This window comes from Bombus vosnesenskii, unplaced genomic scaffold (assembly GCF_011952255.1).
Source record: "Bombus vosnesenskii isolate JDL3184/JDL3185 unplaced genomic scaffold, Bvos_JDL3184-5_v1.1 scf7180000016280, whole genome shotgun sequence".
NCBI lineage: Eukaryota > Metazoa > Arthropoda > Insecta > Hymenoptera > Apidae > Bombus > Bombus vosnesenskii.
In genome coordinates, this window is record NW_022884349.1 from 1 (window position 1) to 14,000 (window position 14,000).

The following is a 14,000-nucleotide window of genomic DNA, read 5'->3' on the forward strand; positions in this document are numbered from 1 at the left end:
CACGTGGAAGAGGCTTGGTTACATTTATTGAGAGCCGGCGACGTAGAAAAGTTAAAGAAATTGGCAGTCTGCGCGTTCGATTTCCTCTTAGCAAGCGTGCAAATGATTTCTGTTAGTTATTTGAGGTGTGTTCTCGAGCATTCGAGGAAGTATCTGCTGGAGAGAGATTTGGAATTGGTTTATTATACAGTGAGAAAGTCCAGTGACATTTTGACGAGAGATCCTCTTCAACTTGGCGCGCAGCTGATCTGTTGGCTTAGACCTGTGGCTGAAGATGGCGGAGATTTGGTGAGAAATAGCTGACAGTGTAATTATGTACTTGAAGCAAAATATTCTAATTCGAAATGGCAATAACACTAATTACTGCAAGATTGTTTGATCATAAACAGAAGAAAATTGTGTGATTGAAGGTCAGCAGAATGGTTACGGCAGCGATGGCATGGTGCGATGGTTATACAGCGCCATTATTGGTGCCATTAAATGGCTGGCTCCAACCGCCTCTACCTCTTCAAATTCGTACTTTGTCTTGTCCGCAAGGTGTGAAACTCGTCGAAGCTGCTCCTTCGGGACAGCACGTTATCATTATCCCTTTCCAGGGAGACGCTCAATTATGGCACGTGATGTCTGGGCAATTGGTTCATACTTTTAAAGGTAACTATTTAATTGCTAGTAGCTCACGAAAATATTCGAATTCTTAGCAGAGAATATATTTCTAAATATATTGTATGCGTTAAATGGCAAACAATTTACATTGTAACGTTAATTCGAGCCCTTTGCAAGAGAATAAATTTGTTTCTTTTAAGAAGATTAGCATAGCCTCTAAAGCTTAAAAGTTCTCGCGAGGGAAAAGGAGAAGCAACGATGAAAACTCGTCACTTTATATTCAGTTTGGTAATTTGCTGTGAAAAAGCCTTGTTACGCCACGAGGGTTACCACAGGCTGTATTTTCTAACCGTCGCTCGCGGTCCTACAACGTCGCAGACGGATCGTCGCGGCTGCCCGGCGAACAAACATTGTAGTGGCAAGCGCATGGTTTATTAAGCAGGACGATCTCCAGAAACGTCCACTCGTGGCCGTTATTTTACTTTGCGTAAAAGAATGTGGCGTGATCCGAACGTAGTGGGGGTCGCCTTCCAGAAAAAACGAAAATAATCGAAGGGAGTTCAGTTCCTTCTGACCAGTCAAACATGACACTTTGACAAATCTGACGAGCAAACGAATTTATCTAGAGATATCGCAAAGTCGAGTCAAATTTCTGTAACATCTTCATCATATTATTGTAAAATATATTGTTCTATGTTAACCTGTTTGTTACGACCGTTCGCGGAGAGACGCGGTCGCGAGGAAAACGCGTCAGCGAGAGGCGTAAATTCTCGCTACGATTCGGCGAATCGACGCCGCGAAGTAGTCGTTCCCCTGTTTCGGTTAAGATAACAGAGGTGGTTAAATGAATATGACACAGTAGAGTAAGTTATATTTCACCGTTTATTCCAACAACTTATAACGAAGGCAGTTACGCTGTTACGTATGTACGAGATGAATGAGTGACTGATCTGCGGGTGTGTATACCCGGTGGAAGGATTTTGACCGTTCGAAGGATGTAAAATCAGTACTGTCTTGGGAGACGATGCTGTCTCGGAGGAAAGCTAAGGATGGGTGTGTCTAGCGCACGGGACCATCGAATTTGTTGGTGACGATTTTAGTTAGGAGAGCGAGGGAGTAGGCTTCGTTGTTAATTGGTTAAACGAAGGGTCTTAACCGCCCTCGAGAGAAAGTGGTTAGTGGGAGGAAAGTTGCAGCGTACGTGAGAAAAACTAACTTTCCCTTGTCCAGCCGTGGTAGACAATAGTCTTTAGAAATTCTTCGGAAATAGACGTTTGTTTGGTTTGAAGGACCTTTACTAGGAAATCTATGAGATTTATGGAAGGTACTTGAGACTGTTGAGGGTACGCAGTGAGTATCCGAAGACATCTGGTTGCCATCTTGCCCGCGGTGTGTGGCCTCGGCTAGGTAGAGTGTTACGCGACGTAACACTGTTAATACAGTGTTACATTCATTAAACCACCTCTGTTATCCTAGCCGAAACAGGGGAACGACTATTTCGCGGCGTCGATTAACATAATCGTAGCGAGAATTTACGCCTCTCGCTGACGCGTTCTTCTAGCGACCGCGTCTCTCCGCGAATGGTCCTAACAAGCCTCCTTTGTACGTTGTCCCTGAATCTGTATTTCACGAGCATTTAAATAGCAGCGTCGCTTTAATATGCAATTGAAAATAGGTCAGCTTTTGTGAGAATATAGTTGAAAATAATCCAGCTAACGTATATGATACTTTAAGTGCCATTTTAAGCACGCGATATTGCTATGGTATTTTCGCTTTTTCACAAAACGACGAACATGGAATTTAATACAAGTCTCTGATATATCGATCATGCGAAATAATTATTCTCGTTTCAATATGCGGTATCAGCCCGCCAAAGTCAAATATCAAACAAACAGATTTTTATGATCAACTTGATATTTTATGAGAAATATTTTTCATTTCAGGGCACTCAAATCCAATTTCATGTTTAGCCGTGACACAGCATTCGCAATATCTACTGACAGGCTCTGAAGACACTTCAATTATAGTATGGGATATGAAAGAGCTGACCTTGAAGTTAAGAATCCAAGAACACATTGCCCCAGTTCTGTGCTTGACGTCCGCGCTCAAGAATTCAGTGATTGTCAGGTTCATAGTTTTATCGTGTAGTAATAATAAGATATCAAAAACGCTTTCTTCCATAATCTTGATTAAAAAAGGTAACCGGAAAAATGGGAAAAGATTTCAATCTTCTCCGAGTACTTCTTATTTGTATTAATTATAGATTGTTCTATAAGTTATTTCGTTTCGTATTTATCAACTAACGCCAAACCTTTCGCTTTCCATTAGCGGTGGCGAAGACTCGAGAATAATCGTCACCAGTCTCCTAACCGGCGATGTTCTCATCAAAGTGGACCACCACAGAGGGCCAGTAAAGTCCATTCGCGTCGATTCTGCGGGAGAAATTCTGGTTTCCGGTTCTTCCGACTGTACAGTCTGCTTATGGTGTCTAGAAAGATTCACATTGTTAAAAAGCATCGTTTTACCATCCGCCGTGACTGTGCTCGACGTATCGGCCGATTCGGTGTTCCTATTGGCAGCCTGCGAAGATCAGAAATTATATTTGAGATCTCTGGCCACGGGAACTGAGGTCCACACGTTGAGAGGTCATCAAGGTGAAGTGAAAAGTATCTGCTTGGCGAAAGATTGCAGAAGAGCCATTGCTGGAGGAGCGAAGGGAAAGGTTTCCGTTTTCGATATGCACAGTGGACGATTGACGAGAACGTTGCTGGCGAATCCTTCGGCGGATGTTACCGCCGTCAAGGTAAATTACAGATTTCGTATTTATGATTTTATATTAATAAAAAAAGGTAGAATGGAAAATGAGTAAACATTTATTGAAATTGGAATTAATCGTCGTAGCAAATTACCTTTTCTATTTGCATGTTAAATTACAAGTAGTGAAAGATCAAAATTAATCTTTCATATATAATATAATTTTTCAATTCAATTTTTTGCGAAAAGGTGACGGAGAAGGACGACTTCCTGATAACAGCTTCCGGCGATCGAGTGGCTTACTGGAGTTTCCGTGGCGAGGAGATACACGCTAAACCCGCGAAATTCGTGAAGGAGGTATCGTTGCACCCACACACTGCTCCCATATCTTGTTTGGATATATCCAGGGACGGAGCAATGGCAGTTACCGGTGGAGTCGATTCTCTCGTAAATCTGTGGCAATTGAATACTCACGAATTGCTTTCCACTTTCGAAGGACATATCGCTAGCGTCACCTGCATTGCATTCTCAGCTTCTGGTTTATTTGTTGCTTCTGGTAGGTCTGTAGATAAAATACATTAGAGCCTGCCATACGTATACGTATATGGCAGATACTATAACAAAAATTTCATTTATTTACCTTGTTTGTATGCTTTTTTTGCAATACTAGTTTTGCAAATACTACCATAATTTTGTATTGCCTTTAATACCGAAGAAAAACCCATTTCTTTTTTCAATCAAAATACATTAAAGTACAATAGTTCAATAACCAAGTAACAAAGCATGAAATTGATACAATACAGTAACAAGAAATTAAATTGGAAACAGGTTCTGAGGACAAAACAGTTCGTGTATGGGGTCTGACCTTAGGTTTACTGGTATCGACATTTAGACACCAGGCACCTGTTACTGCAGTCACATCTATGTTTGACGGCCGAAGAATAGTGAGTTCTGATAGAGCTGGTACAATCCGAGTTTGGGCAGCTGATACCGGCACCCTAATCCAATCAGTATGTGGGCCTGGTCGCTGTTTCACTGTTTCTTCCGATATGAGGTACGATACAGTGGCTGTAATTAATAAATTGAGATACTGTTTGTTCGACCAATCGCGGGCAGACGTAGTCGCTAGAAGAGACGTCAACGGGAGTCGTAAATTCCCGTTACGATTATAACAATCGACACCACGACTCGATCGATCCGTTGATTTCCGTTGAGATAATAGGGGTGATTGAGTTTGTATAACACTGCGATTCACAGAATTATAAATTATATATTACCAACACTTAGATTACACTGATGAGCATAGATAGATAGATAATCACTTATCGCACGTAGATAAGGTAGATATTGTAATATCGGTATATATTAAAGGTGTAATTTTGTCCGATTAATTATAATTTATTAATAATGGATTGAAAATACAGATATTAGTTAGACAGAGAAACGATGTTTGATTAACAGGAAAACTAAATGCAACGCTCGTATTTACATCAAATAACTTGACAACTATTTGGTAACTTTCTTTCTCTCTCTCTCTCTCTCTCTCTCTCTCTCTCACTAGCAACTCTAACGCTCGACAACACTCACAACTCAATTCTAACCACTCTATGCTTCTCGACGTCTCGATCAACTCTGACCCTCGCCAATGCATTCCTGCTCGGTCCTGCGCGCGCACACACACGCACACACACGCACGCACGCACACACGCACACACACGCACGCACGCACACACAGCCGATCTCCAATCAAAGCTATTCTACGATATTACAATATGTACGTTAGAGCAGGGCTCTTATAATTGGATTTAATGTATTAGTGGACGTAGCACTATAAGATATTTAGGTGAGGAAATGTATGCTCGACAATACCGAGACCGACTCTCGCGTTATGCTTAGACTGCCCCGATAGGCGTTAGCGTTAGACTTAGTAATTGACTTTTCCAACGATGTAGAAGAAGTAAAGTTGAGCGACGATGCTGTGTCGGAGGAAAGCTAGTGATGGGTGTGTCTGGCGCACGGGATCATCGGATTTGTTGACGCCATTTTAGGTTAGGAAGCGGGGGCAATATACATTGCCTCGGATTGGACAAACGAAGGTTGGTGGACTAGGAAGGGTCTTAACCCCGCCCTCGATAGAAAGTTGCTATTAGGAAGCATCGTACGTGAGAAAAACTAACTTTCCCGTGTAGCAGATATTTTAGTGAAATTTGCTTTCTTGTATTAATTCTTAATATTTCTCGAGTTTTTTATAATACCAATACAGTCGCCTTGTTTCAATTTTTCCTACAATGATCGTTATTTGAATAATTTATTAACAATAATAATTATAATTATAATAAATTAGCAATTGCGATGTTTTTAGATTTAATTGTCTTCCTCTTTTCTAAATTTCAGATACGCGGTATGCGGAACAGGAGACAATCAATTAAGAATAGTAAGTTTAGGTGTTGGTCCTGAAGAAAAGTACCAAGTGTCGCATTCTCAAGAAATTACTTGTCTAGTAGTTACTCCAGATTCTCAGTCACTGATTACGGGCTCGAGAGACATGAGTTTGAAGGTTTGGCAGCTCGCTGGCGGCAAATTATCTCAGGTTTATACATGTTATAATAATAACTTTAAATTCCTACATTTAATTTAGAAAAATCTTTGGAAATGAAGAAAGTACAACAGATTTTCATTCAGGTCCTCGTTGGTCACACGGATCACGTCACCTGCGTCGCAGTTTCTGTGCTCGACAAATCCATCGTAGTTTCTGGTTCCAAGGATGCGAACCTGATCGTCTGGGACATAAATACTGGCAGCGATCTGCATACCTTAAAAGGCCATTTAGGTTATGTAACCTGCGTAAAATTGTCGTGTGATGGAACTCTAGCAGCGTCTGGAAGCGAAGACAAGAGTTTGATCATTTGGGACACGAAGAAGGGCTGTTCACTGAGCAGCATAATGTTACACGTCCCTGTGTTAGGTGTCGAGGTTGCCACGGATATGTCGAGGCTCGCGTTGCATTTACTCGAACACAAATGCATGCCTATTCTATGTTTGCATAATACTCCAGCGCAGTATGTGAAATTACCGGATTACGTAGCACCTTGGTGCGATACCAGAGATTTGAGACCACCTGGACGGAAGAGACCCAATAAGAGATTATTGAAGAAAGAAGTGTCATTGGATAGCGACACGTGGCATAGGAAATATGGCCATCTCACTTCAGGTATTGCTGACGATGATTACAGTGCATTATATTCAAAATTAAACTATTATATAATTCCAGGAGTTTTAACGTCATCGATAGAGGATGGATTACAACGACGATTCAGCGTAAGCGCTTCCATGGACGAGATCAGCAAAGTTGGATTAACGAGTAGTCCATCCGGTTTAGGACCGGAACAGGCTGCACTCGCCCAGTCCCAACACTTTGATCAACTCGAAGCACTTTGGAATAAACAGTCGCCACCTGCTAGACCTCGTGCTCATGGTAGGACTTTGTCGAAGCAAAGTTCTTTGCAAGCTACGCGAATATCAGATTCTGAGGAAGAAGGTGAGTTTAAGAGAATTATTTAATTTAATTAAGAAAAGCCATTTATTTATTTATGATTATTCGCGCCAGCAAAACTTTTTGCTGCACCGAGGACAGAGATAATAAAATGTCATTAGAAGCTGAAATTGAAATGTTATTTTTTCCCCAGGTGTACCAGACTAAAGCGATACTTTGTTAGAAACTAAACGGACTAAATCCTAATCGTCGTACTTTCTTCTTTTTTCCACTGTCTTTCTAAGTAACAGAGAAGAAAAATAGTAAGTAGGAAAAAAAAAAACACGAAAGGAAAACGTCTCTAAGGTAAAGCTCTAAATTACAAATTTCTCGTGTCTGACGCAATAAACATGAATATATATATATAAAAATATAGGTACACATATGTATATCATTATTAGAGGAGAAATAAATTAACTTTATTTATTTTCATCCCCCATTCCCAACCTTTTTAGGGATCATTTTTAACAAAGATTATAAATAAATTACTTCGATGTACCTTACTTGTATCTGACGAAATTATTGTCTTTTATAAGTGAACAATAAGAATCAGCCATTTTTTGTGCGGAACAGATGTTTATATTTATCATTTTAATTATTAAATTTCATTTAAACAGAAAATATTTTGGTCCTTGTAAATAATTACCCTCTAGTACAAGAGTTGCAGCTAATAGTAATTTAAAATTAGTTTTTCAGTTGTTTTTGATAATAATCCGAAACGATTTGCCATGCTTTTGGCGCCATGAATCCTTCTGGTGGATTTTCCCCGGATTTTGCTAAATCTGAAATAACGGTATATTAATGTTTATTAGTACTGTTTTTTTTTATTATTATTTGGATGTTTCATAGAAATGTTTTTATATAAATCTTGTATTTATTCTAATGCGATATTTCGTGTTTTTAATGCAATTTACATTTATGGTTGACAATTTAATTCATTATTTTTTTTTAGATTTTTTAAAATAAGAAGTGAAATAAGAAATTGTTTTTTAAAATAATTTCGTTACTAATGATTCATTTCTAATGATTTCATTAATAAAATAGGCAAGATAGGATATACAAAGTAATTACAGGAAGATTTAGAAGAAAAAGAAAAGAAACACGTACATGAAAATAATATAACTCACTTCGCATTTTAGTTCCTGATATGAAAATAAAATCTTGCGATCGTTCCGGCTCGAAGAAAGCCATTTTTTTTTTTCTATTGTCGTAAGCTGCCACCCTAAACGGTATGATTTTGAGATTCTGAAGACCCGGTGCCATCGACAGTACCCTCGAGCCGTGCGTTCCATCGTACAGATTTCCTAATTTTACAATTAAAGCGACCGCTGATTTATCACGATAATGAAATATCAGAATTCCTTCGATATAACAATAAAATTACTTCGCACAATAAATCAAGAATAAAAGCGTACGATTTTTAATTTTTTATGCGAGTAATCTTAGGAATCAAGGGACAAGTGAAATTCGTCTTATCAGAATATTACCGTCCGGGGTTTTAGATTTGTCAGGATGCGGCAAACCCGCGGGATCACGACCAACGATGAAGAAATTTGCCCCAGCCATCAATCTTCCTTTGGCGTGCCATTGCACCTAAAATAAAAATCGCAAATTTTAAACAATTCTCAAATTTAAAATATTTATATCTCTTCGAAATACTACGCTTCTCTTATTCCATCAATCTTAATTGTTGATTAATTTTTTAGGGAAATAAATAATACCTCTGTAGGGCCAGCGTAAAGCATCGGGCTTGGAAAAATAGCGAGGATGGTGTCTTCGTGCAATACACCCTCCTCGAGAACACTTTGGTGTTGGTTTATCCGAACTGATAATGGTACGTCGTCTTCTTTCGTCCATCCTCCCAGAGGATGCAGTAGAAGAACTGGTTTCTTACAACCACGTTCCTCCACGAGGTATCTTCTGGTATCCTGGTATTAATTTGAATAATAATTACATTAAAAGAGAAGAAGAATAGGAATTTTTGCGCAGGAAAATGTAAATGTCGTAATTGATTGGATTTATTGGACTTTCTTTAACCCTCAACTAGGTTCTTATCAAGATAATGGAAACTTAATTAATTTTGCTTCGTATCGAACCTCCTTTAAAGCAAATAATTTTATCTCTTATATTATACTTGAAATTTGTTGTTTTCGATGAGAACTAACCCGCATTAAGAGTGCGTGGCCATTGTGAATCGGATTTCTCAACTGGAAGGCGAAAACAGCATCCGCTTCCATTTCTCTGCACTTTTTACGAATTTCGTTTGGCGTGAGCCTGTACTTGTCGAGACCATCGTTCCACTTAATCCTTTCCAGAACTTCTAATTCTCCTCCAACCAGCCAATCACCCGATTCGTGGATCATTCTGACGTAAGGATGTCCAAGGTCGTTTGTACCAAATTCTCTGCTACACCTGTTGCAATGTTTCCGATTTATTTTCACATAAGAGGAGACTAACTACTAACTAGAAATAATAATTTACTGAAAAAACATAATCGAACCTTTCTTCTTTTCGGTGAGCGAAAAATTCTGGTCTCCTCAGAATTGCGATATCTTGACCGTTGTACTTCAAGGTCAGTGCCGGTGCTGTAGTATAGTTTTCCTTCTGCTCTGTGCTAACCGGAAGCACGATTGGTATCGATTGATTAATCACGTCCCCATTTTGTTCGATAGTTTTGAAGTGTTGACACTTGAAAATAACATACACACACGCACATTTTATTTGTTATCTCGTTAGAAAAATCTATCTCTATTCTACAACTTTTTACCTTTACAAACTTAGTGTTTCATAATTAATATCGTCCAAAGATAGAACTCGTTTCTCTATGCTTAAATCTCATGCAATTCGTTAATCAAATTTTAATTACGCACCTGCAAATATTGGTACTCCCTCATGAAACCTGTGAGCGGAGTAGCCCAACCTTCAGCGAGTACTTGAACCCATTGCAAGTCAACCTTACTGATGTTGATACCTTAAATTGAGCATATTGATTTGAGGAATTAGGCAATTATCAAGTACTATATATCAAATGGAAATTGTTTACATAAAAGCTTATCTCTTTGTCAATTGGAAACATCAATTTGGAAAAGAACTTTCTCTATCTTATCTGTGTGTATCGTGGCAATTTATGAATATTTGATGTTTCGCATGTGAATTATTTTAGCCGGAAATGTTTACGTGCCACAACATTCTATGACACCTCCAAATCTTTATATTTTCGTAATTTCGTAAGCAAATTACATGATGTCAGAAATAAAGAACCATCCACGTGTTTTTTAGCCACAGCGTAGTAGTCACTTGCTTGTCCAATCAACAAAAGACAAGAAAAAGTGGAATTATTTTGCAAACCAAGGCAATAATTAAAATGCAAAATACAGAATTAAGTGAGAAAACATTTGCAACGTACTCGGAAGATTCTCCGCCTCTTTTCTCGCCTCCTCTATCTTCCTCTCCTCGACGAACAGTTCCTGAACCTGATCTCGAGTCTTGGGAAGAATTCCCTGGGTCCTCAACAACTCGATCACCATTCTCGTCGAGGTCTGCAAATTATGAAATTCCGTATCCACGATGAGATCAGGAGTTTTGGGCGTTTCATATTCCTGGCCGATGCCTGTGAAGCTTTTAATCATCCCTTTTCTAGCTTTCTCGTAGAGGCCTTTCACGTCTCTGACTTCGCACGTCTTCACGGAAGCTTTCACGAAGATCTCGAAGAACTTCAAGTTAAAATCTTCGTGTATCTTCCTCGCCAGCCTCCTGTCCGCCTCGAAGGGCGAAACGAGGCTGCAAATGGTGATCATACCGCAATCAGAGAACAATTTTGCTACTTCAGCAGCTCTTCGCACGTTCTCTTCGCGATCTTCTTTCGAGAAGCCCAGGTTCCGGTTTAATCCGTGACGAAGATTATCGCCGTCCAGGCTGTAGGCTGGCAGTCCCTGCAAAAGCAAGTTTATATGATCCTGAAGCGTTAAAAAATTGAGGTCCGATCGAGAATCTGGCAATTTGCAAGTTTCGAGATATGGCAATTTGAGAATTTCGAACTTTAGAGCAAAAAGTTTACTTGAGAAACCAGGTAATTTTCCAGCTCGAACGAGATGGACGTCTTGCCAGCACCGGACAGCCCTGTCAACCAAATCGTACAGCCACAAAATTCTTTGAATTTTCCATAGGCTTCCCCTCGTCTCTCCCTCGACACGTGGTGTATTTGTTTGATCACATTCGTCGCGAGAACCTGCAAATATTTCAACGCGGGACGTTTCAAAGCGACGTATCTTTTATTTGCTGTTTGAAATTTTCAAGTAAATTAGGAGATCAATACACTTTATCCGATTTAGAGTCATCGAAATATTACTGAAAATAATTAATTCGACGGTTGATTATTTTACATACGACTGGATAAATCATTAAAAATACGTGTGTTATTATACCCGATTATTCTTCTGTGTATTTCGATTTTCCATCGAAGATTTCGTATATATCCCCATTATACGGAATATTTGATCATTAAGTTTCGTGCAACGATAAGGATCTTATAAAATACTCGACGATTGATTCTACTGTTTTTAAATGTCCACTGTGCAACGATCTATTCGACCAATTCGTTTCTCCGCGAATGAGATAAATTCAACTTAATAGCGACATCTAAAATAGAGGCAATGGCGCCGATCGAATGTTCGATTTTCTTATTCGATAAAGAACACTATCGATTGCTATCTATCCAGGCGTGTAGTTCTGCATCGACTACGCGGCTGTCGAGCATTTCTGTCCAGCGAGTTCCGTCAAACGAGAAAGTGAAAAGGAAAGCTGGATCGGGTGGGGATCGGAGAATTTCTCGCTCTACGTAAGATATTTCTCCGAGGAAATGAGCATTTTAGGAAGCTCATCGAATTTTAGCTACGTATTAAGGTGGATATAACGTACACGTAATTGAAGTTTAAGGCAGCCTACGCTATCGAGCCTCGAGGTTTCCACATTTAACAGGTAATCCTCTTCATTTATTATTTATTTATTTCTTATTTCTTATTTAATACTACATTTTGTCAGAAGCCTAATATACGACGTGAAACTGTCAGGAATATCATATTGAAAAATGTCAAAGGTACAGAAGCACAAAGTACGTAATTCGATGAAATTCTGAATGAATGTAAGTTGCGTGCGCATAGATATGGCGCTTCGTAGACGCGTGTCTATGTGTAAGAAGCAGAAGTAGCGAGTTCAGTTTGCCCGAAAAGTTTTGTTTCGTTCCACGTCGTGGCACGTGCTGACGTGCACTCTCCCGCTCTTCCGTGTGCTATATTTTTGCCAGCGACTGTACTCGGAGAAATAGTTCAAAGAATATCGGAAATGGGAAATCGCAAAGGAAACTGAACTTTACGTAATACGCTTTACTGATACTTGTCCGCTTTACTTGTTTACTGATACTTGTTATTGTTTACATTTGTTCACAGTAGAACGACTGTTTGAGATTAAATCGCCCTTTAACGCTCAGACGTTTTCGGCTGTAATAGAATTAAGCTTTCGTCCTTTTTATTAGCATTTGCGAAATTCTAAGAAGACTGGCGCAAAATGAAGAGAGGGTAACCTGTTCTTCTCTGCTCGTTGATTTGGAAATGTAATATAATTTTTCCATTACGTAACGCTTTCTTTGTGAACTTCGTCTACATACAAGTATAACGTAACTGAAAAAAGAAACAACATTTTGGAAGTAGTTGTGTTGTTACAATTACAGATACCGGAAAGACAAGGCAAATTACTTCACGAAATACGAGCCCACTTGTAAGATAAGAAGTTCATTTGTATAAGCAAACGAAAGATTTACCAATTACGTAACCGTTATTAGTAGTTTCATTGCAAAAAACTGTAACACAGACTTTCTAAAACTGAAATACTATGAATTATCTGCACTTGAATTATTACTTGAAATTACACATCGTTAATTATGTAATTTAAAGGGTCATCGCTGGTACGGTTGGCCAAAATTTCATTTACTAGTTAAATGATAAATAACAAATTAAAGAAATGTTCTAATATTTTAGTTATGAATGAAAAGACTAATATTTCGGACGTGAATAAGAATTCAATTTCTTATTCAAATAAAAGTCATCATTTCGCTCAGATATCATTCGCGGTTAGTTATACACGAAGTTTTATACACAAAGCCAGAATTTTTTCTCATGCTCGTCTTATATTCTATATTTACATATATATATATATATATATAACAATAATATAATAATATATACATAATAATAATAATAATATATTATTAATATAATATATAAATATAAATATTTATATAATAATAATTATTATTATTGTTAATAGACTATCGTTAAAAGACGTTAAAAGATTATACGTATCAACGTATAATTACGTGTATTAATCATGTCTACATCGCTTAAAGTAGATTAGGCAACTTAGGCTATTGATTCAAATACGAAAGTGCTACAAACGATTTTAGAAATCACCGATTCACGTGTGGGTTTCACGTTCATTTTTCTTCGCAAATAGAAGAAAAAGAAAACGCGTGAAGAATAATTGGTGACTAGTTTCGCAATAATGTAATTAGCATATTTTCGTAAAGTATGTTGAAAAAATGTTTCTAAATCCTGCTGCTGACCGAGCAATAAAAAACAGGGCAAATAGGTTCGGAATATCTGTAAATGATTTAATTGCTAGAAATATCATTTTATTTAATTTTTATTTATTTAATGTCAATGCGAACGCGACGATACAAATGCAATATATTCGATGTACAAATTATTTTGTTTCTCAAGGAAAGGGAATAGCTTCGTGATCTATTTCTTGCTATTAATTTTTCTCATAATTAATTTGGGATGTTGCAATGAAAATTATGTTTGTTAAATTTATGATTCAATGAGAGAAGATTAGATTTCAATTATTCGAACTATATATAGTTCACGTTTATCCTAATTGCTTCAACGACTGTATTCTTGACAGAGCACCGTTAAATTCCTTGTTATCTACGTACCAGTAATCTTATTCATCATACTAATCACGTTTATGCACTGTACATATGTACTATGGAAAGTGAATTATCTAATGAAACTAAATATTATGTTTTACATATATTTATAACATATATGGTATAATT

At 38.0% G+C, this 14,000-nt stretch overlaps 2 protein-coding genes across 2 annotated transcripts; one reads left to right on the forward strand and one right to left on the reverse strand.

Annotated features, from left to right (window-relative positions):
- Positions 1-3: 3 nt before the first annotated feature.
- LOC117242910 (uncharacterized WD repeat-containing protein alr3466-like) lies at positions 4-7,160 on the forward strand (the record flags this gene model as incomplete). Its single annotated transcript, XM_033509957.1, has 10 exons — positions 4-288; positions 411-651; positions 2,547-2,730; positions 2,932-3,406; positions 3,607-3,913; positions 4,186-4,411; positions 5,752-5,947; positions 6,040-6,568; positions 6,629-6,895; positions 7,044-7,160. Coding segments are annotated over 10 exons (2,724 nt in total), but the record flags the coding sequence as incomplete, so codon positions are not given.
- Positions 7,161-7,280: 120 nt separating this feature from the next.
- Positions 7,281-11,466, reverse strand: LOC117242911 (bifunctional 3'-phosphoadenosine 5'-phosphosulfate synthase 2-like). Its single transcript, XM_033509958.1, has 10 exons — positions 11,314-11,466; positions 10,947-11,117; positions 10,296-10,821; positions 9,760-9,860; positions 9,390-9,577; positions 9,055-9,301; positions 8,611-8,817; positions 8,377-8,482; positions 8,017-8,193; positions 7,281-7,671 (listed from the first exon to the last, which is right to left on the reverse strand). Exons 1-10 carry the CDS (start codon positions 11,368-11,370, stop codon positions 7,574-7,576), a joined length of 1,878 nt encoding a protein of 625 aa, XP_033365849.1. The 5' UTR covers positions 11,371-11,466; the 3' UTR covers positions 7,281-7,573.
- Positions 11,467-14,000: the final 2,534 nt, after the last annotated feature.